Source organism: Malurus melanocephalus, unplaced genomic scaffold (genome assembly GCF_030028575.1).
Source record: "Malurus melanocephalus ecotype Western Australia unplaced genomic scaffold, MMel_1.1 scaffold_522, whole genome shotgun sequence".
NCBI classification, from domain to species: Eukaryota; Metazoa; Chordata; class Aves; order Passeriformes; family Maluridae; genus Malurus; species Malurus melanocephalus.
In genome coordinates this window covers 433,262-459,325 of record NW_026623754.1, presented here as the reverse complement: position 1 = coordinate 459,325, position 26,064 = coordinate 433,262, and the positions used below count along the sequence as shown (strand labels likewise).

The 26,064-nt window shown below is 44.6% G+C and overlaps 2 protein-coding genes across 5 annotated transcripts; one reads left to right on the top strand and one right to left on the bottom strand.

Moving 5' to 3' along the window:
* Positions 1–306: 306 nt before the first annotated feature.
* Positions 307–20,575, bottom strand: IMMT (inner membrane mitochondrial protein). Of its 4 annotated transcripts, none has more exons than XM_057381676.1 (15): positions 20,456–20,575; positions 15,516–15,592; positions 14,920–15,109; positions 13,424–13,544; positions 11,382–11,462; positions 10,227–10,328; positions 9,596–9,732; positions 8,488–8,591; positions 6,442–6,577; positions 5,277–5,406; positions 4,253–4,267; positions 3,021–3,244; positions 2,079–2,210; positions 1,581–1,710; positions 307–1,263 (listed from the first exon to the last, which is right to left on the bottom strand). In XM_057381676.1, the coding sequence occupies exons 1-15, from the start codon at positions 20,498–20,500 to the stop codon at positions 656–658; spliced, it is 2,232 nt and encodes a 743-aa protein (XP_057237659.1). In that variant the 5' UTR covers positions 20,501–20,575; the 3' UTR covers positions 307–655. The 4 variants fall into 4 exon arrangements, with proteins under 4 accessions (XP_057237659.1, XP_057237656.1, XP_057237660.1 ...); XM_057381673.1 differs by lacking the exon at positions 20,456–20,575 and adding an exon at positions 19,697–19,813; XM_057381677.1 differs by lacking the exon at positions 4,253–4,267 and having other exon boundaries at positions 20,456–20,574.
* A 1,041-nt stretch (positions 20,576–21,616) lies between these two features.
* On the top strand, positions 21,617–24,072 carry MRPL35 (mitochondrial ribosomal protein L35). The gene is made up of 4 exons (XM_057381678.1): positions 21,617–21,688; positions 21,807–21,957; positions 23,338–23,482; positions 23,718–24,072. The coding sequence occupies exons 1-4, from the start codon at positions 21,655–21,657 to the stop codon at positions 23,904–23,906; spliced, it is 519 nt and encodes a 172-aa protein (XP_057237661.1). The 5' UTR covers positions 21,617–21,654; the 3' UTR covers positions 23,907–24,072.
* Positions 24,073–26,064: the final 1,992 nt, after the last annotated feature.

Below are 26,064 nucleotides of genomic sequence, written 5' to 3'. Positions count from 1 at the left end.
CTGTGGTTGAACCAAAGTGTGCCTTTCTGACAAACACGTATTCTAAAACTACAGCAGAGCAGCTCTGACAAGAAACCTACCAAGGTAGGAATCCACCAGAGGATGTGCTCTGACACCAGGTTATGTGTACATACCCTGTACTCAAACAKGGGTTATTTTTTTTTAATGCTGTACAAATTAATAAATCACATCAGTGATTTCTTTTAAAGYAGAACAGAGTTTTAAGTTTTCAGGTCATGGAGAAAGACTGAACTTGTACTGCCCAGCTGTAGTTGATGTTTAAACAGGAGACATRAACAGCAGGAGCAAGTGGTTGAAGTCTTGTTTTATTCAGCTGACAAAGTGGCAAATGATTAATGGCAGGTTACAAACATTATTTTGGTTGGATCACAAGCCCACTTGGTAAGATGGGGGAACATTAATTCTTACACAAATTGTACGGAAGCTTCCTGAAGTTGGTTGTCATGACAACTCAAACCCAATAAAAATAGAACAGATGGTGAAATTAAATACAGTGCAAGGAAACAAGACAGTACCCGTGCTTTGATTTAACGCTTCCAGTCCCTGCCAACAGCTCGCTTTGAACCCTCAGGAGATCATGGGATTTCTCTCTGGCACAGAACAGCTGAACTGCCTCCAAAACTCCAATCCTAGCTCACTGTACTTGAGTTGTTCCCAACCCCACAGCACTGGCGTATGCTGTCAAGATATCCACAATCTGTTTGGTTTCTAGGGTCATCCGYGCTTCCTTGAGCCAGTCGTGTGCCACCCTCCTCGACTCTCCTCGTAACTGGTTGACAAATTTGGCCGCCAGCTCCAGATCTCCGTGCTCGATGCAGTAGGAAGCGTAAGACAGTAACTTAAACGTGTCGAGGTCATCAGGGCTGAGCTCAGCTGGAGGCTTCAGCTGCTTAGGGTGGAACAGGAGCAGCGACTGCAGGTAGGACAGGAAGTATTGGTACAGGCTATTCCTYGTCTCGTCGATCATGGCCACTCGTTTTGCCAGTTTTTGGACTGTGTAGAATCGTGCTCTGAGGGCCTCCTCGTTGTAAATCCCCCGCCTCAGGGACTCCTGTGGGAGAGCCGCTGTTAAGGCTTCCGTGAAGGCGTTGTTGGAGCAGCTGGCTTTGATGGCCTTCACCGCATTCTCCAGGGGCTCCGTGGGACTGTCCCCCGTGCCTGAGCTCATGCAGTATTTGAGYGCTTCCACAGAAAGCCACAGCTGATGGGCCTTCCTGGCCTCCTCTTCYGCTACTGCACGACCTGCAAGGGAAGCAAGAAGGGACTCTCAGTTGGGGCACGTGTGCTTTGGAGCACAAGCAGCAAAACCTCTCCAACCCTCTGCTTCCCAAAGCAGCCACCCCCTCAGCACATACTCTAAAGCAAGTCTGTCCCACAATGCAGAGCCAGAACAAAACAACTTTTGGAAGCATCACTTTGGACTCTCTCATCTGGGATTTGCTGAATGCTCAGCAGTGTGGCACAGACCTGTGGGCTATGTGCCTCAGCCTGGGTTTAGWTACCCAGGTTTGGGTAAGGAAACCACCATTTTAGTCCCTAAAGAGGAATTCAGTGCTCACTCTCAACTGCTTGCTCAATTCCCTTCAGCCTGGCATAGGCGGTGTTTATATCCAAGGTGAAGTTGTCGAGCTGTTCCTGAGTAAGGCGTCTGAATTGCATCTCCTGTTCACTGAGCTTCTCCGTTAGGTTCTGAAATAGTGGAATACGAGAATCAGAAACAGCTGGTTCATAATATTTAACTTATTTTAAAGACACGTTTCTATAAATCTGTTGTCCTTGCTAGGGCCAATGCATCCAGTAACAGTAAGAAACCTTATTGGGGTTCATTTAACAGTTACTGCATTTGGGTCAGAAATTTGTCACCTACAACAAAAGCTTCTCAGACCAGTCTGAATCAAACCTACACCTTGAGGTACTCTGTATCACCTCAAGGWAAGGTGGCTTCCATTCCCAAGCATTTCAATCTCCTGGAACATGGCTCAGGACTCTTGTCATGAAATGCATGCTTTTCAAGGGTTTAAATATCCCTTTAAATCCCCTGGGGACTCATCTCTGACCTGCTCAAATTCCATCTTTAGATCCTGCTCCTGGATCTTCAGGACATCTCTGAGGTGGTCAGTGTGGGCAGCAGCCTGGCGCCGGAGCTGGGTCCGCATTTCGTTCTCCATCACCTCTCGCACCTCTTCCACCTGCACACACATGAGGGGTGTCACTGCACCATTACTGCTCAGCTGCTTGTCACACACTGTGACAGCATCACTGATCAYTGAGGGTGTATGTTACAGCACTGACATTGACAGAGCCCATCTKTTCATCTTAAAAACCTGCTCAGGTTTCCTAAAGATGCTAAGGAATAGATTAATAGTCCACCATGTCAGTAATGCTGGTTACTCAGGAGGCACTCAGTGCAGCTATCAAAACAGTATATAAAAAACACAGTAACATGTCAAATGAAACTCTCAGGTGTTTATAAACCAGCTTCCAAACCAAAGAGATTTTACCTTTTCCCTCCATAACCCTATATTGGCCACACAAGGTCAGATCCAACACTGAAATTCTTCTCAGTGAGGGTGGTGAGGCACTGGAACAGATTGCCCAGAGAAGGTGTGGCTGCTCCAATCCCTTCTCAAGATCATGTTGGATGGGGCTTGGAGCAACCTGATCTAGTGGAAGGTGTCCTTGCCCATGGCAGGAGGYTGCARCAAGATGATCTTGAAGGTSCCTTCCAACCCAAATCATTCTAGGGTTTATTTTGACCCAGTAATCCTATCTCTAACAGGACACGTAATATGACAAAGTCATTCCATGTTTGATTTTTACCATTCTAACTTTGCAGCAATTTCCTTACTCAACATCTCCTTTCCATGTTTATCCTGGGGGCCATCCACCTGAAGTCTCCCACCACTCAGACATCCCAGCTGTCTCTCTGGGTATTTCCATTAKCTCTTCTACCTCCTTTCTGAGCCAGAGATTTAACCAGGTGCTTCAGACCACCTTACCTTCTTCTCCTGTTCTAGTTCAATCTCGCTTTTATGATGCTCCAGCGCTTTGGCCACAGCTGCCTCAAATGCTTTTTTATCTTCAAGTTTCTGCTTCTGCAGGGCAGACTCGATGTGCTGCTGCTCCCTGACACGCTGCTCCGCCAGCTCCCTGTTCAGCTGGTCAATGCGCCGGTGGGCGTGCGCTATCAGGGAGTTCAGGTCGTCTGTGGACAACTGCCCAGCTAAAGGAAACAYAGGGCATGAGGGAGRGAATGGAAACCACAGGAACCTGCYRCAGTGCTCACCTGCCTCCCACRCGAGCGCTCTGGGGCTCCCAGGGGKTGCTGACCAGTGAGTTTGTTCTAGGGAAAGTCTCCGAGCACTTCAAGCCCTTGCCCTGTGCTAATGCCCACATAAGACAACTTCTGAACTTTATTTTCATTCCAGAAGAGAAATTATCTTAGTTTCTTCTAAAATATTCCCAGAAAATATTTACACTTCCATATCCTTGTCACACTCAGAGACTGTCAACAGCKCTGTCATTTCTTGTTATTTACACCACCATGTATTTTCTCCCATGCCAGCACACAGAGRAGCAGGGAATGTCACTGTGAGAGAGCCCGAATTACATTTTCTCTTCAACAGTCCTCCAGATCAACTGCTCCTAATCAYATTCCTTACCCCAGATTGTACCTTTCAGGTTTGGCTACTCAGAGGGCAGCACAATTCACAACCACATTGTACWTGGGAGGGGAGGAGGACCCAACCTACCCCTGCAGCATTTGGTGACCTGAGAAGGGCTCTATAAAATGCTACAGCTCATGTTGCAATGGCTACCAGCTAAATCACCTGTATGGAAAACTGGGACTACCTGGGAAAGCATTCCTGCAGGGTCTAAAGCAAGCAAGATTGCACAGTCCTTCAGTCACCGTGCTGTTGAGTGCTGGAGAAAGGACTGRCACAGGAGAACCTGGAGCAGTGGTGCTCATGTCTAGCAGGAAAGCTGACCAGCAGCACTAAGCTCAGCTGTTGGATGCAACAGTGTTAGAAACRGGTCTGAGGCTTAAGCTAGATGTGCAAAATGATTGGAAAGGATCCTAACATATACCTCAAACTGAAATGTTCTAGGAATGCCACATTTCACCCTTTTGTTGATACTGCCTGTAATTTAAAGTCATGCCCCACACAAACATAACAAAAGACAAAGAAAAGAGAACTTTCACGGGACCAGAGCAAGTGACATAACTCACCTAAGTCAGCTATCTCTGCAACAGAAAGGAGAGAGGTTGGAAAAGTTAATGCACATTCACTACAGCAAGGCAGTCATGCAAAAGTAAAACAGAAAACTAAGAGCTTATCTACAGTGACTTTAACATGAGACCAAGTCCTTAGGAATTMAGGAAGAACAGTGTGTGGAGTATAAAAGTCTGTGTATCACAGGCAAGATGTAGCCCAAGATACCCAAATCCCTAAAATCACCCTTGTGAACCCACAGATGRACATTTACATTCAGCCAAAGCAAGGAACAGAAGTTTGAAGTAGAAAAGTGCAACAGRACATGGGAAATTTTAGTCTGACATTTCTAGGTTCTTACAGAAGCAGTTGGTCAAGAAACAAATTCCCCAGTGGCAGTGAGAGTCAGGRACCCCAACAAGTCGGTCCCATGTACTTCAGTAGGTCACACCAGTAAGAAATGGGGCACATGGAAGCTACCAGGAGCTTCCCTTTCCTCCCACAGAAGAGCAGTGATCACAAAACCCAAGACGTTCTCCTTTTATCCTGTGCAAGGAAAGGCAGCTCCATCCCCAGCGAGCCTAAATAAGCAGTTTTTTCTTCAAAACTAGTAACAAAAGCAAACTCCACAAACAATTTGTTAATTTCAAAATTTTCCCCACATGTACTGCCTGTGTGGTTGACTGTTTTTTAAATGAAACCATTCCAAAGGTCTGGTGTATTYATTTAGCCAGGAAAATTATTTCTAAAGTATGAAGTAATATTTTAAAGAGTCTGTTGTAATTCTGCATTGTACACTTCAAGAAAAATATTAAGGCAATAGTGACACCACCCTTTTTTCAAATGGCAGTTATCACTTACATAAACTGTAACTCGCAAATGAAGCCTTGACAGGTGCCTCTGAACACATCGGATAGAAAAGTCTGAGATCATTTAGTATTTATGTTAAATCCTGAGTGGAAATAACTGGGAAAACTGGGGGCCAAGCACTACAAACCACAGTGCAACAAGCACGAGGTAACCCCACAATGGAAGACTTACTCATCCCCTTCCAGCCAGGCTTCACGTCGGGGGTGATGCTGTCAAGCTCCCGYTGGAACTCCTCTCTGGCTCTAGCCACCAGCTCATGGTACTGAGCCACAATCTTGGCCTCAGACTGTGCTGCCTGAACCTGCAACAAACAAAGGATGAGAKTGTTTTTCAAGGTAAGGATTGAAATTGAAGGCACATATAATACAAAGCCAAGCCCTGGGACAGTGGCAGATACTGTTACTCTCCTGCCCAGCTGAAGAAAACTCCCTTGGGGCAGTACAAAACCCCAGCCTGTGATATCAAACCTCTCTTACACAATTATTTGCTGGAACTGGAACGATCACTAATCTGTTTTGCCTCACATGCCCACTGTAACTCCAGAGCCAGTCTGTAGCCAGGACAGGACCAAGAGTATCTTGAATTCCATTTATATCTTAGAACATCTCCAGCTCATTTTTTTCTGCTTACAGCCATCATACAGGCCCTAGTAAGCTATGCCTGCAATTGCTGCCTTCCTCCATGAGTACTGATGTTCCCACTACCAAGCTAAATTCACTCCAAACACACCTGATGAATTATCAGCTATCCTGCAAAGGGAAATGAATTTTACCTCCACATTTCTTTCCCAGTCTTCTGAACTGCAAAATGATTTATCCACCAAATGATTTATCCAAGTCATTGGCACATGTTGAATTCCTCCCTAACCTCGTGGTAAATTACCTTGGAATCAAGTGGAACCAATTACAAGTTACCAACAGCAAGGATTGACTCCATCAAGTTACCTAGGGACTCTTTTGAGACAGAGTTCAAATTGTCACAAAGATCTTGCCACGTCTGATCACTGCCAGTATAAGCAYCTCAAAGACTGAGTACAGCTAGAAGAGGATGTATTTTCACTTTATAATGCACTGGAAGTGGTCACAGCACTGAGTCTGTCTGAGCTCAGAATGTGTTTGGGCARTGCTCTCAGGCACAGGGTGGGATTCTTGGGGYGTCCTGTGCAKGGCTAGGAGTTGRACTCAATGATCCTGATKTGWCACATCCAACTCAACTTRTYCCATGATTCTATTCAATATTTCACCCCTTGCAGAGGATTTGGGAATGGGGGGTCTGCACAAGTTGCCAAGGAGTCCCTGCTCTAATGGGAATTATRAACAGTCTGAGGAAGCTTTACCTTTTTCACCACGTTGTCCAAGTCCACAATCATATGATGGAGCTTTTCTTCTGCAGCAACAATGTGAGTTTTGGCTCCTGCCAGCTGAGACTTCTTGGCCTTCTCGATTACTCCTTTCATCTTCTCCAACTCCTCTCTGAAAAGAGAAGCAGCTGCTAAATGTAACACATACAGGGCTTATCCCAAAGAACATTTATTTTATGCTGTTGGTATTCAGGAAGAACTACTGGGTAACTCTACTGGTGCTTCCTATCTACCAATGCTAAGATGCTTTGACTAAGGTTTACTTCTTTCTCACAGCCTGAAACCTAAAGATGTCAATGTGGCTATTCCATAAAAAATGGGAATCATTTATACTGCAATTAGTAATCAAGATGTAGCTGGTGGGAAGATGGAAGTTCATTGAAATGAGTTAATGTTAGTAAAACTAAGTTAGAATCAGACAGCAGATACTTCCAGCACGTAACAGCAGAAAGGAAACATTTTAATAAAGGTGGCTTACGCTTGCAGAAGTGTTTTGAACATGGTGACTGATGGATATTAATGAGGATGGGACAAAATTTATAGGGCTCTGTAAAGATAGATTATGTTTTTTTTGTAATTAGGAAAGAACCATTTTCCTCTAGCACAATCGGAAATCAAGGAAAAAGTGAAAAAATGTTCCATTTTAAAATCTATTCAAACCAATGGAGGTTTCCAATTACCTCATTAGGATAAGGAACAAGCTTTAAAATAAGTAAATTAAGAAAATAAATAAAAGCAAAGATATCCAGTAGMGCAATAGAGAATGAAAGCTGGTGCATGTGGGGTTTCCATTAGCTTTGTTTTAACAATGAAACCTCAATTACACCTCCCACTAATTTTAGTCAGCACAGCAACATCAAAGACAAGAGAAGTTTATAATGTGATAGCAACCACGCAACTTCAAGGATGATGTTACCCTCTCAGCCTCAGAAGCATCAAAGGGTTTCCAAATTTATTTCTGACCTCATTATAAGGGCATCTTGGACATATTGTTTRTCATTTTATTTCTGCTCCTCCAGTGCCTACAGATAACACTCAGGGCAGATCAACACAGTTCATATAAAGCCCTGGGTCACAGCAGTGCTGTCATTCAGAATTCAAGTTTTTCTTGGAGATGTGCTTAGTAAAAATCTAATCACTTAAAAGCAATTCAGTGGACACAAGGAATTGTCAAAGGATGCTGCCAGGTTTTATTTTTCATTACAACTGAAAGAAGGTGGTGATGTTACTGACCAGTACAGACAGTGCAGTCATGATGTCATCCCCGAATGGTTTGGGATGGAAAGGGATTTTAAAGATCATCTTGTTCTACCCTCTGCATGGGCAGGGACACCTTCCACTAGACCAGGTCACTCAGAGCCCCATCCAGCCTGGCCTTGAACACTTCATGGAAGGGGCAGCCAACACTTCTCTGGGCAACCTGGTCCACTGTCTCACCACCCTCACAGGGAAGCATTTCTTCCTAACACCCAATCTAAACCTGCCCTCTGTCAGCTGAAGCCATTCCCCCTTGTTCTGCCCTCGTAAAAAGAGAGCCTCCCCAGCTCTCTTACAGCCTCTTTAGGAACTGGAAGGTGCTTGAAGGTCTCCCCAGAGCATTCTCTTCTCCAGGCTGAAGTCCTTACAATAGGTTCAATAATAAYAAAATTATTCAACAGTAACACTTAAAGGATTGTGGATTTATTTTTTTATTCCTACTTGAACTTACCAGTACTCTATATAAGTATAGTACTCTATATAAGTATATATACTTATAAGGAGGTAAACAAGTTCTTGCAAAGAACAGGACTGTTTCAGACTCTCTGGTGCAGGGAGGACTTTGTGCACAGGCACCTTAGGTTTGCATATGTCAAATTAAAATGCTTGTACTAATGAGTATTAAGCAATTTTTTGATTTGGCAAAACAGATCATTCAATTTAAACACAGAGATCTCCTCACTTTCTAGAAATTCATCTAGTATTTGCCAGCCCTTACATAAACAATATAACTTATTACTCCAAGACTTAAATCAAGCAACTCACTTGGCTTTCAGAAGGACATCAGCAGCCTCGTCCACTGTTCTCCTCCGGTCCTTCAGCGCCTGCTCCAGCGTGCGCCATTGGGTGGATTTTTTCTTTCCAGCATCCTGGGAAGCACAGATGCCTCATTAGGGTCMTTACAACTGAACAAGTGAGTTACCAAAGAGTGAATGCCTGCAGAGATTTACACATCGCTGAACATTTCCTTCAAACTGAGCATCGTTCTTGTGTTTTTCAACAGCACAGCTGGAAGCTTTACAAGTGATGTTCCTCTTCCAACATTTTGTTTTGGCTTTGTTTGGTCCTTAATAGGTTTTTTCCTGAGCCACAGACCTTTGTCCACATGGAAGAGTTTACATGAGAATCACTGTATGGTGCTACACGTTTTATGGAGAAATCTCCACATGTATTGAAGTACTGTAATACTTAAAAAAATTGCTTTTAAGCTTAATAGTTAAAGTACCGTAACACTTTAAAGTTGCCTAATTTTAAATTAAGCATAGTAATTAATCTTAAAAGCAATCTCTTAAGACAATTATTTTACTAACTACTAGATTAARTCTCAAGTGCTTGGTTGGTTGCCACATGTCCCTGCTAACTGATTAACAACTGAATTTTATCTCTGCTMCAGAACTAAATAGGCAGTGGCAGATCCACACAAACCCTGCCAGGAGCACACTAGGACCACAAATGTTATCACTTGTACATCCCCTTCCTATTTCCTCGGAAGAAACAAACAATCCAGCAAGAGGAAGTTGGCAAAATGARTAAGTTCAATGGAATTATCAAGGTGGACAGCGTGACCTTAAACAGGTTTAAAAAAAGTCTKGGTAATTAATTAAAATGCAGTGTGAAAACTATTAACATATCAACTTGAATTTTCTTCTTGCAGAAAGAAAATAGAGGAGTTGGGGAAAAAACCCAACAAAATTCAAAATCAAAACCACTGTATTATTTGACTACAGCACATTTCACAAGTGGAAAGGTAAGTTAAAACTGCGATAAATGTAAAGGTATTGCAAGAAAAGATTTCAAGTTTATTTTTAAATGAGATTGAAGTTTTGCTGAACACAATGAAAAAGAAAAAAATGTCTCCACTTGTCCAATTTACCTCAGAATCATCCATGGCCTCCTTTAGTATTTGGGAATGGGCATTCACTGCTTGCACAGCTGACTCCTGAGCAGTGATAGCCTGAAGGGTTATACGAGAAGTTCTGTTTAGGGCTTCTTCTAGAGTTGCTGCAAGGGCTGGAAAAGAAGTTAAGTCAATTAAATAATAAAGAAAAGAACTATATAGTGAGTAAAATGACACACTACAGCCTCTACATCTCTTATATTACTTTCCAGGACCTAAAAGAGCTGGTCAGTTTGGGAACTAAATAGCACCTACAGAAGGTCACCAAAATGCTCTCCTCWTTTAGAGCAAGAAAATTAAGGTCCAAGTCTGCACCCACAGGAAAATGCAATCAGGGGTGCAGGTATATCCCATGGTCACTTGTTCTAATTTTCATATCTTCCTTGAACCTTCAAGTGCATTCAGTTGAACCTCAAATTTTCCATTTTTCTTCAACTCAGTTACTTCTGAGTGAGTGGAAGAAGGTTCACCACCACTCCCTCTGCCAACTCAACACAGGGACAACAGCCCAGAGATATGTAAAAACAGCTTAGAATGCTAAAGCAAATGTGATCCCACAATTCTGTCCTGAGCAACACACACAGGAACAGTGACAGTGTGGACTTACCTGATACCTTCTCTTGCTCCTCTTTGTCTTGCTGAGCAAGCCGGGCTGCAACTTCTTCTGGTGGCCGTTCTTTTATAGCAGGGGGATCTTCGTGGTTTTTACCTATTCAGAAGTAAACAAAGAGTCAAATTGTTTAATTGGAGAGCCCAAATTAGCAGACAGAGGTTACCTGTAAGGAAGTGGCCTCMTCAAAACCGTATCACTTTGTAAAACTGACTTCTGCTTGAAGCCGTGCTGAAACTACCTTAAGAATCTTTATATCCACAATTGCAAAGGCCAGTGTCACATCTTAAAGGCAATATCATGAACACCTCACAGGCATCTGGAGACTTTATGTTGTCTAGTTACAACATTACACAAGATTCAGAAGTAAAAGGCAAAGCAAGAAGTGAGAAACACTTAAGGGGCCAAATTTAAATTTCAAGTGAATTCTTACTTTTTTTCAGTTCCCCTCTGGCAYGCTTACAGAGCCCAACCAAAGCAGCAAAGGATGAGTGAGAAGGCAATGGTGAATCATAATTATACTCTATYCCCTTGCCTATGGCCACTTAAAATGCCTTTAAAAACGACTTAACTAATGCTCTCCAGACCAACAGCAAGTTGCATCTGAACTGAGGGGAGAGCCTAGAGCTCTCAGACTTATGCTGCAACAAAACCCACCAGATCACTTCTGAATAACGCTGATGTTACTATACATCATGTGCTTACCTCGGCAATGTTTTCTATGAAAAATGTTCATATCTAAGGAATTAATATAATATAAWCTAATCTCATCTGGAAGAGACCATCATTTAGAAGCTGCTGTCTCTTGTTGTGTTTAACAATAAAAGGTTTCCTCACTCTGCCCTGGGCAGAGATGCTCTTCTGAACAGCCATCACAAAGCCACCAAGAGCAGAGGCAAACTGGAATGTGCAAGTTCAGTTCAGCACAAAGTCAGGCTTTGCTCTCATCCTCATACCTATACCTGTCCCAGGCATCAATCTCAGCTTCTCACTGTGTTAAAAATCTATTAACAGATGATGGAAATTTTCTGCAAAAGGCACAGAGACTCACACATTTAAACACTGACAAATACCAACACAGAAGCAAGAATGCATGCACATGAAACTACAGGATTTGGGTTTTCTTCATTGTATTCACATGATTTTTTTCACCTTCTTCAGTCTGTATCCCCGGAGCTGGCACCGACATGGCTACCCCTGTTGCAGAGATGATCTGTGCTGCAGCCTTGCCTGCTGTTAAACACAGTTGCAGAACACACGAGTTAGTACAGCTGGGGTGACGGGCTCCATCTGCCAGAAAGGATGGGCAAGAGCATCTTGGGCCAGGGGCCTGCCAAGCTGGTAAAGAGGGGCTTAAACCAAAGCTGCTGGGAAAGGCAAACCAGGAAAAGGGAACCTCACTTCAGAGAGACATGGTGGGATGGCTCCTGTGACTGAAGTGYTGGAATGGAAGGATGAAGGCTCTTTAGAAGCCTTCTGCCATGGGAGATAAGGAGTGTAATCATCCTCTCTGTCAATGACCACCTGGAGTGCATGGTGATCTGCCCGGGGATGGATAAGGAGCTAACCCAGAGTTATGGGTCAGGATAAAAGCAAGGGCAGGGACAGGTGACATTATAGTGGGGTCTGCTACAGGCTGCTTGAGCATGAAGACCAAGCAGATGAGGCCCTCCACAGACAACACACGGGAGCAATGCTGCTGAATAAGAGAAGAGCAAGTGACATAATTTCCCTGGACTTTCACAAAGCACTTGCCACTGTCCTGTATGACATCCTTGCCTCTCAAYTGGAGAAGCATATATCTGATGGATGAACCACTCCATGGATAAGGCATTGGCTGGATGGTCACACYCAGAGYAGTKGTCAGWAGCTCAATGTCCAAGTGGACACCAGTGGTGAGTGTGTTCCTCAAGGTCAGTGTKAGGACCAGAACTGTTTAACATCTTTGTCAGCCCCAGGACAAGGATTCTGGGATGCAGGTGGATGARAGGCTCAACATGACCTAGTGCACTCACAGCCCAGAAACCACCTGTGTCCTGGCTGCATCCCCAGCAGGGCAGGCAGCAGGTCAAGGGAGGTGATTCTGCCCCTCTACTTTGCTCTGGTCAAACCCCACCTGTGGTGCTGCATCCASCCCTGGGCCCCCAGCATAAGAASGATGTGGACCTGTTGGAGCAAGTCCAGAGGAGGCCACAAAGATGCTCAGAGGACTGGAGGACCTCTGCTATGGAGTCAGGCTGGGAGAGCTGGATGTGTTCAGCCTGGAGAAGGCTCCAAGGAGACCTTCTACCCCCTTCCAGTACCTATAAGGGATTACATGAGAGTGGGAGATGGTCTTTTGACAAGGACATGGAGTGACGGGACAAGGGRGAATGGSTTCACACTGACASAGGGCAGGGTTAGGWAAGATGTTAGGAAGAAATTTTTTACTGTGAGGTGGTGAGGCATTGGACCAGGTYGCCTAAAGAAACTGTGGCTGYCCCATCCCTGGAAATGCTCAAGGCTAGGCTGGATGGACCTTTTGGGTCTAGTGGAAGGTGCCCACTTGGCAGGGGGTTGAAATTAGATGATTTTTAAGCTCCCTTCAAAACCATTCCATGGTAAATGCTATAATGTAACAACAGGCATATAAGACTTAATTCTTTCCTCTGTAGAAACATATTAATTGGATATTGATGTTATTATTTCCAGAAGAAGATGATTTCCTGGATAAACAGCAACAAGATATTAGTTACACATACACAGAGCCATTAGCAATAAATATAAAAAGATATCACYATCACAACTGCTCCTCTATCTCCTCTCTAAACGAGTTCCATTTGATCTGGCTTTACAGTAGCCCAGTAATTATCCAAAATTAGGTGTCTTKTGCTTGCAAGAACCTCACAGTCCAGCACTGAAGTTCTCTTTCTGCTGAGTCTCATATGTAAACTATGCAGGTTAGTGTTTATTTATCTTAGATTMCAAATATTCTATAAAGTAAATATATTTCCTAAAAACACAGGGAGAAAAAAAAAAACCTAAAGTAACTTTAGGCAGATGTTATGACTTGGAAAGAAAATAACACTAATTCTAAGAAATTACAGTATTTACCTTCAACCATTCAAAGGACAATTCTAATCTACTCTAACATATATGATACAGGAGATCATTAGGTCATTTGCTTCTTTATATATGACATTCTATAAATTTACCTTCTTTTTCCTCTGTAGGAGCAGCACTTTCTGGTTTGCTTATCTGGGATTTCAGAGCAGACTGTTTAGACTCTTTCATTACTTCTGCTACAGATGAGATCTTCAGTGGACCTGGCTGTATCTTGAGAAGTCAAAAATAACAAATAGCATCAGGTTTTCCAAACAGCTTGGATTACACCTATTCYATCATAGTGGAAAAAAACTTTTCCATGTCCAGGTGTCTGTAAATCTGAGCTTCAAAGTACAAATGCAAACAGTAGTGARGCCATCTAATTTCTTGCCTTCATTTTCAATTCAGAAGAAATTTTTACAGTTTTCACCTCCCCAAGAATGAAAGCAGAGTTGTAGCAGTTTTCACTATAAACAAATATTTATTAACTCATGCATAAAAAAACAAATAATTTCATCCCCAAATATTCCAAACACTTCTGAGTGTGTTGAGTGCAGAGCCCCTAAGTTTGGCTTTACTGATTTCCTTTTGAAAGGCTTCAAATGCTCGTGGTCGGGGCAGATATAAAAGTCAAACACAGAATATTGAAACTTTTTATTATATTAATCCTTTAACATCCATTCTGGAAAGTAACAAGGTAAAAAAACCCAAACATCTGAGTGAGAGCCATGACTGGGGAAGTAATAACTCTRCTGATTGATCTATTTGCAAAATTTCCTAATGCCTAGGAGGCACCAAGAACTTGGATGATCATACAAAATGGAGCTAAAACCAGAAGAGAGACAAAATTTTGTTGATTGATATTCCTCCATTCATTAAGAACAGCTTTCTTAAAATCCAATTAATATTTTGGGTTTCTTGAAGGCCAAATGGCTTCTGAAAGCTCAGAAAAACCACGGCCAGAGCAGATTTTTGGTATTCGTGGATAACTGTGAAGTGTTTCCTTTCACATGCAGGAGCAGAGAAACTTCCAGGCTCAATTTCCAGAGCTGTGCCAAAGACAGTATCAGATTATCCTTTCTGCAGGGTTGTGCCACTAAGATTTCCAAGTACGATGCTTATGCCTGGCTCTGYACCATTCGAATATTTACTCATTCAAGAATGTTCTCAGTCCTCTTTAAAGTAAGTTCATTTAGAGTAAGTTTTGTAATCCTGCTACACCACTAACTACACTAACCCTCTAGTAAAGCAGTTAAGTTYCAGCCTGTGACCTGCCTCTCTCTCCCTCCAGTTTATTTGAGTATAAGCAGAGCAGCTATTCAGTTGGGATTCTGTTAAGATTATTTTACTGTAAATAAAAATAAGTTTTAAAACCCACAGACCACAATCACAGGATGGTAATGGGAAATGTACAAGCATTATTTACACAGCACAAAGTAGTAATTGAGTTTGTAATCCTTAAAACRTCTTAATTTAAAGAACCTTAATTCTTAAACATTTTTAATTCTTATCACATAACAAAATTAATCAAAATTTGAAATCTAAGAGCAGACACTCTTTAAAAACCAGAAAAATTAATGTGTGGGAGTGAATGGGTAACACTCACTGGTTTCTTTGGCATTGGTTTGCTGGGAGATGCAGGGCCAAGTACCATCTCAAAGAGCTTGTCAGAGTAGGGAATGGCCTTCTCCACGCTCTCCCGGAATTGTTTGTCATAGCTGGCGTACAGGACGGTTCCACCTATCCCTCCACCCACGAACAGGAGACCTGCACCAATGACTTTCCCTACAGAAACACTGTAGGAGGGAAGAAGAATGGAAAGGATGTAAATTATATTATACGGCAAACATCAGTTTGTGAGTCTTCAGCTTACAGCTGGGGACCATCACTCTTCCAGGCCCTGCCAGAAAATCCAGCACCTGCTGTAAATCACCTTCACCCCTGATACAACTGGTTCATAACTAACCCAAAAGTAAGATGGCAGCCCACAACTTCCCTCATTAATACTCTTCATCTTCATTGGCTTCATCTAARTCTGACTGAACCAAACAAGGAACACACAAACCCATGAGAGTAAGAGTTATTCCACATAAAAATCCCACTGCCAGAAGTCTGCTCCCACGAGAAACTAAGGAGCAGATGATTCCCTCTTGGTCAATGCACTGGCAGAACCAGTTCCACCCTCCAAACCCCAGCACATACCCGGACTCTCCGGAGTGGGTGGCATATCCGCGGTACAGCCGCAATGGACGGAGTGAGGCTCTCACACACCGGCTGTTCTGCAGAGGGGAAGGAGCAGGGGTTAGCAGGGAGCACAGGGAAGCATCTCCCCACCTCAACAGCAGCACTGGGTTGAATTGCTCCACTGCCATAACTTGAACATGTCTGTAGGAAAGCTATGACCAGCACTAGAACAGTGACATTGTACTCTTTCCCCAAAACACAGGGGAGAGCTTTCCCACATATAGCTGCCAGGTTAAGGGCTTTGTAAGCAGTCTTGAGGCATTTTGAAAAATGATAAGGAACAAAACCCTGCCCAGCTTATTTCTGCATTTACTTTGCTCATTTATGTTCTCTGCCTCTGGTCTGGGTTAGTTCAGATGCATTTTAATCTCACGTACTAGAATGGCTCAGTGTAAGCAGCACAGAACACAGCAACAGCTGTTTAAATACTTAATACTATTTTTAATTCTTATGATACACATGCAATTCTCCTTGAGTTTCCAAACCAAGACTTCTTCTTTAAAAGATTTAATAACATGCACACTTTCCAGACAGACATTAGATTATAATACAAATTAAATTAATATCTGAAGAGTGATATTTTATTAWATTCTACTCAACAAAATCCACATTACCAAGATTTTTATCTTCTCTAAAGGACTGGTTAAGCTACTCTAAGCCTACAGAAGGAAACAAACTGTTGCCCACAGAGCTTTTTTTCCCCACATGGGAATTACTAACAAGGAAATACAGGACTCACGAGAAATCAAGGTAAAAGGCACAAAAAGAACTTTTCCCACAGTTGAGATATTTTGCCAAACTGGRAATTTTTTCTTTAAAAAATAAAAAACTGGGAGATGCTTCACTGTAACATAACCCCAGATGACAAGTTTCTCTATTTCCTTTTCCACATAGCAATAACTTGCACAGCCCTTGTGATTTAGGTCTCATCCTTGCCCCACAACATAGACAGGAAAAGGCAAGAACGCTGCATTCTTATTCTTTCCACAAAGGCAGCCAAAACTTTTTTAATTAGTAGCAGGAGCACATGTACAGCAAGAGGAAATGTGTTCCTCTTACCCCTGAGACCTTCAGAAGCCCTCTCTATGTGGTTGGTTTTTTGATTTATAATGGACAGAATGGACAACAAAATAATAAATATATTCTGTAACATTTTTGATCATCTGGCTTGGCTGCCTTAGGAGCCTTTAATGAGGCTTCACTGGCCCTTTCAAGAGGAATCTCACTAGTAAAAGCCTCRCAAATAATTTTGTTACCAACTTTTGAACATGCTCCTGACTTTCAGTATGCTCTTATTACACTGAAGTACTTGAGGAGCAAAATAATCGAGCATTATGCATACAGCTCARTCCAACAAAATGAGAAGAGGAAAAAAGCCCTGATTTTCTGTTGACCAGTTCAGACTTCCAGTCCCTTCCAACACTTTGTGATTGTGCCATTTTGCCTGGTGCTCCCCTGGAAATAAGCCATCACTCCTGCGCTCCTGGCCAGGCTTTCTGGAGATTATCCCACCCCACACCATCACTCCMACATCCTTGCTCAGGCTGGACTTGCCTTCTGGGTGATCCTGGAGGCTGCCACAACCATAACCGTGGTGGCTGGGCCAGCTCACCCATGTCCATATCGGCTAAAACCCCTACCCACACCTAAYGATGGCAAACAGCACCAGACCTACAGCAGCTCTACACCTTCAGTAAACACTTCAGTTCCTGCCCTTGGGATCAGGCTGTGCTCAGGGAGCACAGGAGGGAGCAGAGGAGAAAAGCTGCTTCTCTTAGCTCAGAATTTATGTACACCAGGAGGGTTTTTTTTTGGAGAGATTATGATTTTAGTCCAGATGCCCTTTGGACCAGATGATCTTTTGAGATCTCTTCCAAGCTGGATTGTTCTAGAATTAGCCAAATCCTCATTTGTATTTATTTTTCATCAAGGTGAGAGGAACCAAAACATACACCTTCCCTCTATGGCACTGGAACTCACACATGTAGCAATGGGAACAAAAATTAAACCCAAAACAAGCGCCCACTAACTCAATCTTTCAAGACACTTAACTAATTTCCACAGCTGGCCTATGGAACAGCAAATGAAAATCTGTAGGTATCCATGTTTTATGAACAGAAGCCCAAGTTCAATTTTCCTCCCTCACATCCAAATACACTAATATTTCCAAAAATCACTGTTTTTCTAAAAAATCAATTTTAAAAGAAGCATTGCTCTCTTTTGGCTACCATAACAATATTGCTTATATCTGCTGTACCACCATAATTTGGAAACTTGTAGGTAGTTTCTAATCTCCCCTTTGCATACTTTCAGTGAGTTTGTAAATTTTTAGACCCGTCATTTATTTGTAATAACACCTCAAACGATTTGGGAGCAATACATCACACGTGCTTTGCTGTGCCCTGCAAAAGGCAGCAATAAACCACTTGCTGACATGCAGAAGACAGAGAAAACCCTTTGGATGAGGCAGCATGTAGAGAGCAAGGATGCCCACAGCAAGGGCACTGCAGGGCAGCTGTTTCGAATTTTTTTCTCCTCCTCCAGCAGTTCTATGTGGCATTTGTTTCATTCGACTTCTTAAATGCTTTTTATTTCACATTCATTATCTACTGTTTGATCATCATGAGAATCATTCTGCAGGGCACACCACACCTTCACTCTAGTTAATATTATGAGCCCCAGTGATTGAAGGACATTTAAGGATATCCACACGAGCTCACCCTGGTACAACGCTCAGGGCAGGCACAGGATGGCAGAACACCATTAAACAAATAAAATCTGTCTTGCAGGTTTTATGTGTATCTTCCAATAACCAGAGACAGGACACACCACCCTCTCTTTATTCAGTCCTAGCTCAATCTCTCTTAGGCACCAGGCTCCAGCATCCTGATCCTGAATTTCTGCAACATGGGATTCATGCACTTAAACAGAAAGAGCAAACCAGAAACTTCAGAGAAGTTTGTCTTCATTAAGACAGAGGTCAGGTACRACAAAGACATCTGACCATAGAACTCTTAAGTCATTTACCGTCATTCAAGACTCAATCAAATATCACACATTTTTACTATAAGCCCYGTGTTTCCTTTCAAAGGAAACCACAAAAATACTTCAAGCAAGAGAAAAGTCTCTCTGCAGCACTGCACAAAAACATTTCTGAAATCGAAGTGATGAACACCCTCTTCTCTCAAAGCCATAACTTTAATTTACTTGTTACAAGCTTAGTGATGCTCCATGCACACAGCTCACAGTAGGAAAGAATGAATACAGTTTTCCCAGTCTCCACCACAAGCAATCTGGTACAGATAACACACAGAGTGCTGTGGCATCTCTGTGTTTGCAACTTCTTAGGGATAAATTCTTCCCTGTGAGGGTGGGGAGGCACTGGCACAGCTTGCCCAGAGAAGCTGTGGCTGYCCCATCCCTGGAGGAGTTCAAGTCCAGGCTGGACAGGGCTTGGAGCAAACCGGTCTAGTGGAAGGTGTCCCTGCCCACAGCAGGGCTTTGGAATGAGATAATCTTAAGGTCTTTTCCAATCCAAACCATTCTGTGACTCTTCCACCAAATATTTATAGCCCGATGACCAACTTCYAGCTGCAAAGCACATCACCCTGACTGTTCTGGAGCCATAGAGTCATTTCAGACACATTTTGTTAAAGGCCGAGTGCATGCAAATAGCCCCAAGTGATAAATATCTGCCAAAGTCTGGTTTCCATCTTCTCAGCTTCCAGATGAAACTTTCCACAGCCCGGCAAACCCAGAGCCTTTTTTCAGTAGGCATCAGGTGATCTGGCCCAATGACTCTACAGCCTTACAGAGCAGCACAAGAAATGCAGCCACTGCAGTGAGAAAGGCTGGAGCTTTACAGGGAAGAACATACGGCTTCTCCTTTGGTAAAACGTGTGAACAGARGGTAATGAACACTGGGATGGAGAGCAGGATATAAAAGTGACCTAATCAGGTTATGTTTTACCAGTTAAGAAGGCAGCTGAAATGCAAGCTGGGGCCTTGATAAAGGAGCCACCCTCACCGATAAACCCCTGTGACTTCCTGAAGTTAGCCTACTGCTTTAAAAAGGCCCCACAGCACATCATCATCCTTATCTCTGCTGATAAGGAGAGGCAAAGGTCCAGGATACAAACCACGAGTCCCACGGACACTTCTASCCCCGGCATCGCGAGTTGTGTCCTCCTCGCGTCCCACTGTGCGGACAGGATCCTCTTAAACCTGAGGGCTGACACCACTCGCGCCATGCTACACACGGGGACGGGCTGCTCCCGACACTTCGGGCGGCCGGGCCCACCGCGTGGGTCAAGGTGTGGCAGCGCGGGAGGCCGCGCCCGGGGAAAGCAAGGTCACGTCCTTCCCCGCCGGGGAGCGCGCCCGCTACCTGTTCCCCCGCCACCCGCGAAGAGCCAGAAGGCTATGCGCAACCCCAACGAGACCCTGTCGGCCCCCGGGCTACGCCCGCGGCTCCCGGCGCTGTCTCGGGGTCTGGGCCGGGTGCTGCGGGCTGGGGCTACGGGCCCAGCACAGCCATGGCGGCCTGGACTACAGCCCCCAGCAAACAACGCGGCGACCCCGCCAGCCCGCTAAGGACTACGAGACCCGGCGTGCCTTGAGGCGGCGCCTCAMTCCGTCCCGCGCTGTGCTGCCGCGGTGCACGCTGGGACTGGTAGTACAACCCACACACCAGCGCCCGCCCCTCATGTCCGTTGGCGGTCGCGGCCGCCCGTCAAAGGCKGCGCAGCCAATCGCGGCCCGTGCGTGAGGAGTCATTCAGCGCGCGCCGAGCCGCGGTCACAGGGACTCCCCTTTCCCGAAGGCCTGGCTGGGCCGCAGGGGCCGCAGAACTGCTTACAGCGGGGGTGGGTCGCGGGGTTGCCCAGAGGAACGCTCACCTGCTTGGCCGCGGCGAGCCCCGCTCGGCGGCACGCCCGCAGCATGGCTCCGAGCGGCGGCCGGCGCGGCCCGCGGGAAGGCGCCGTGCGCGGGTCCTGCCGGCGCCGCCTCCGCCCCCCCCTCAGCGGGCAATGCGCTTGCGCGGGCGCTCCCGCCCCGCCAGGGGGCGGCCGCACGTGACGGATCGCGCGCGGCCAATGGGAGGGCGGGGACGGTCCGCGCGACGACAGCGGGGCGGGGCGGTGGCGGCGCGTGGCGGGGCGCGTGCGCGGAGCGGGGCCCGCGCGCTCCCGCGACCTTCCGGGCGGGACAGAATTGAATAAAATAGAAATAAAAATCACAGAATGGGTCAGGTTAGGAARGACCACAGCGGGTCATCTGGCCTAACCTCCCTGCTCAAGCAGGGTCATCCCAAAGCACACGGCACAGGATTGAATAGGACARTTCTGGAATATCTCCAGTGAGGGAGACTCCACGCCCTCTGTGCAATCTGTTCAGTGCTCGGTCACTGCACAGTCAAGTTGTGCTTCCTCATGTTCGGGTAGAACTTCCTGGGCATCAGTTTGTGCCTGTTCCCCTTGTGCCATTGCTGGTGCCACGGAGCAGAGCCTGGTCCCTGCTCTGAGCCCGCCCTGCAGACACTCACTGACATAGATGAGGTTCCCTCCTCAGTTGTCTCTTCCCGAGACCGAACAAGCCCAGCTCCCTCAGCCTTTCCTCAGGACAGAGATGCTCCAGTCCCCAGTCTGAATCTAACACAGCACATTTTATACCATTCATTAACAATTTATAGGTGTAATCTYTCACAGTTCGCTCATAAACCTGCTCTCGCTTAGAGCCCTCAGAAGCCACTTTCATTTCATCCTTCGAGCACTCCAGCCAGATTTCTGACGAGAAAAAAAATTAGAATACATCAGTAATGTTCACAATAAGATAAATCAACTTGTTTTTTTAGGAGAATTTAGTGACAGGTTTAAAGCCCCTGGGGCGGAGGGTCGGTGGGCGGCTGTAATCAAATGTGACGGGTGCGAGTGGGGACGGAGCGGGACCGGGCTGGTTCCGGGGAACGGAGGGATGACGAGGAGTACCCCGGGTGTGTGGGGAACCCCCGGTACCCGGGCTCCGGGACGGACACAGGTACCGCTGGCAKCCCCCCGTGGGCGGGACCCGGCGCGGCTCCGCCCGGCGCAGCGTGGCCATGGCGGCGGTGGCGGCTCGCGGGGCCCTGGCGGGTCGGTATCGGTACCGGGACCGGGGCCCGGGCGGTATCAGTGTGGATGCGCTTTCGGTGTCGGGGCTGGGGGTTTGTGCCTGGGACGTTTGTGCTGATATTATCCCSTGTCCCCGCAGGGATCCTGCGGCGCTGGGCCCCCCGCGCTCTCCCGCTSTGCGGCCCCTCCGCYCGGTGYKTCGGGCACGGAGCGGCCCCGGCYCCGCTCCGGACCCCGCGGCTGCTCGGCGACACCCGGACCCGGGCAGGGACCCCCTCGCTGCTCAGCAGGTGCGGCTGCGCGGCTTCTCCCGGTGCAAAAAGCCCTTAAAAACCGTTTCAGATATATATGGAGGAGTTTCTCTACATATACTTTATATATACGTAGTTAATACATGTTTTTATTTGTATCCCTTATATGCTTTATATAATATTATTTCATTTAAATACAAATAATTTGAAACACGTTATTTAAATATATTTATACATAATTATGTTTAAGAATATATTTTATTCTACTACATATAAGAATAGATATATTTTATTCTACATATACAACATATACGTGACATATTATATACTATGCATTTATTATATATCGTCTAACATATATTAAACATATAATAATTTATTATCATATGTACTAATATTGTTAACAGTCTATGTTATATTTAATAATAATATGTAGTATTATATAATATATATGTGTAGTATATATGTTGAAACTCCTCCATATATTTATGAATATTATAGAATCATAAGTTGGAMAAGACCTKTAAGATCATCAAGTCCAACCCTTAACCCAGCACTATCAAGGCCACCACTTAACCTCATCCCCAAGCATCATATTTGCACAGCTTTTAGATCCCTCCAGGGTTGGTGACTCCACYACTGCYCTGGGCAGCCAGTTCCAGTGCCTGACAACCCCTTCTGTKAAGAAAGTTTTCCTWAGAGTCAATCTAAACCTCCTCTGGCAAAACYTGGGGCCATTTTCTCTTGTCCAATTGTTTGTTTCTTGGGASAAGAGACWGATCCCAAYCACTGAATATAAATRCATAYGTATGTATAAATACATATATAATAAATAAACCTTGGTTGGTCTGACACACTTGGGCACATTCGCACTCTGCAATGGGTCTGCGTTAGCCCCAAACCTCACGCTTCAGTTGCCATTAATACTTGAAGCAGAGGAAAATTAGGAGAGTCTTTGCAGCCCCATTTTGCAATTAGTCTTGCTGTAATCACTGCTGTTTCTCTTGCTGTTGATGGGTGTTGGACTAGATAATTTCCAGCAGTCCTTTCCAATTCAAACTATTTTATGTTTTTGTGATTAAGATTCTGAAAATAATTTGTGAATCCAAATAACAGCTGGATGTTTGCTTCTGAGTGTTTAACTGCTCTTAGGAGATTTAAAAAAAAAAAAGTATTCTGTGAGGAATAGCAACTTTGAGCTGAATTTAGTCAAGAGTCCAGCCCTGCAGTTGGTATTCTATACTGATGAGGTGCTGTGCTGTCATGTTAGGTGAGTCCTTGTTACTATTCAAACAAGCCACAGCCCCTTTTGATCTCTCTCTCTGTGATAAAGACAATGATTACTTTTAGAAAAAAGTATTTCATTCCTGTTCTGTTTTCCTCCCTGTTTTGGGGTTGGTTTGATTTTTTTTTTTTTAGTGTCACGCCTCTACTTCCAAGTTTACTCCAGCAGCCAGCAAGGAGCCTCACCTACTGCAGCTTACGGAAAGGAAAGAGGAAAAGTGTGAAATCTGTGGTCAAAAGGTTCCTCCGGCTGCACAATGGCCTCTGGGTTAGGAGAAAGGTGAGATTTTTTGGATAATGAGAGCCTGTTTTTCACAGTCAATGTAAAATTGTTTTCCTTCCCTTGGAGGGCAGTGGCTGGAATGGAAATTAAAAAAGCTCTGTAGAGAGACTCCCATTTTCCTAAAAGTGGGGGATTTATCCAGGTTTGCTGAGCAATGTGGCTGTATTTGTGTATTTGCAGTGACCTGCTAAAAAGTGGGGTTTTTTTTTGTGTGTTTAATTTTTCCTGACAGGCTGGTTATAAGAAGAAACTCTGGAAGAAGTCAGCTGCCCGGAAGAAGCGTTTGAGGGAGTTTGTGTTGTGCACGAGGACACAGTGTAAGCTCCTGGATAAAATGACCACTTCCTTCTGGAAAAGGAGGAACTGGTATGTTGATGACCCGTTCCAGAAGTACCACGACCGCACAAATCTTCGCGTGTAGAAATCTTGGTTTTGCACATCTCTAGGACAGGGGGAGTGGTCATGTGGCACGGTCTGAATTTTGGAATGTAAATCTGTAATGCCTGTWCTTTTTCTAAATAAACACATGCATATCATGAGCAGAATTATGGGAATCCATGCCCAAAATAAAGGAATACTCGAGATTATCTTCATCTGCAGTTTGTGTTTTACCTAGCAGAGGTCAGGCTGGTCACCCACACTGCTGATGTCTGGTGGTTTGCTGTGATTGTGTAACATGGAGGAATATACTCTAAACAGCACTAACAGTGAATAATTCAACATATTTAATATTTATAAAGAAGTATGTTAATAACCCCATGATCTATTTTACTGTGTCCATACTTATTGGTGGCTCACTGGAGAGCAGGGCCCATCCCAGCATAGTTGCCCATCACAATAACACACTGTTGCCTTGTGTCCATACCAGAAAGCACAGGTAAAAAAAAAAAAAAACTCAAAACCAGTTTCATGGCTACATGCAGTGTTTATAATTGATTTTGAATTGTCCATCAACTTTCATTAGATGACTCACATTTTGTGTCTTCTGTTGGCTTTTGAGTAGAATGTATTCCTTGGGTCCTGCATGACATCCTCAAGCAGACAAGTTGGAGTAATTTCTTGTTTCTTCTTTCTTTAGGCCTAACTACAGCTCACAGTGCATTTTCCTGGTCACACATAAATGGAACAAACCCAAGGGTTTATCATGGGGTCTGTTTGGACTCTGCAGAGCAGCTAGACCCTGGTTTTGCTAAGGGCTAGATAGCCGTTTTCTCCACAGAGCTGAAAGTCCAGCAAGTGTATGGAAGCAGTGCTTTAAAGCGTTCTCTGATAACCCATTTTTGAGCAGACAGCCCCTGGTTTTCAGCCCCAGAGTTGCAAGAGCTATCCAAGGTTTGCTGTACAAGCATTGCAATGAATTCACTACTTACTCAGAGTGTTCAGTAGCTGTATTTTGTTCTTTTTCCAGTTCATAATACAGAAAGTTCTGAAGGACATGCAGCACTTAGTGAATACATCTATATACAGTCAGCCAGAATTCAGATAAAAATAATACAGCGGTCAAAGTGATTATTCTGGCCTGCCAGATACATTGAACAGACTAAAGATGTTTTTGTTTTTGTTTGTTTTTTTTTTAATAAAGAAAAGATTAAGACTTTATTCAAGATGTATATCAAGCAGTATAACAAAACCAGCATAACATCAGCCTTTGGAATACTGTTGTAATGGCCGTCCTTGTGAGGCATCAAGTGTACCATTGTATCACAGACCTTTTCTACCCATCACAGGAAAGAAATCACACCAAGTGCACAATTATGAGCCTTAAATAGTTWGTCTAAACGCAAATCCCATCGTGTTCTCTGCTAGTTCAAATATGGTGCTGGATGCAAAACGGGTACCTGAAACTAACAGCAAAAAGGAGACTGTGGRTAAGGAGCACAAGGGTTCATCACCATACGAGGACTCGCCAGCAGCCAGAGGCAGCAGGTTGTTTACAGGAGGAGCATCATCTCTTTGAAAGCAGCTTTCTCCCTCCTAGCAGGAATAAATCATTCAATTCTCTTTCTTTCTCTGCTGGGGTTGTACTTCCACAATTTAGATTAATGATTTGTCCCAGGGTGACAGGGACACACATGTGAAGTCTGTCTTGTGTTTGATGTGATCCTGATTCAGCAGTTTTCGAGTGCTGGAGCTGAGCTGASCGTGACCCCTAAGGCAGGAGAGGAGGCACAGAGGACTGCACTGGGCTGCTCAAGTTTTTCTCTTCAGACTGACTTCATGGTCAGTTGGGGAGGTAATTCACAGGCCTGTTTACCACTGACCACCTCCAGCTGCAGTTTCCATCCCCTCAGCCTCAATTTTACATGTTAGAATACTGCACATTTCACTTGAGCCTTGAGCTGGGTAAAGGCTGTTTCCTAGGGCTGGCCTGTTCCCTTCAGGGTTCCACTCTCCTGGCCCTCTCTGAGACATCAGGAGGTGCCTGCCTGCCCTACAGGACTGAGAGTAGGGGCCAGCTGCCTGAAAGGTCCCAAAACTGAGCTTTTTAAACTGAGTCAGATCTGCTGCTCTTTTAAACCATCARCTGAAACATTGCTTGATTTTAGGAGGGGAGTCCTGGAAGTGATCAGCCAGCCTGC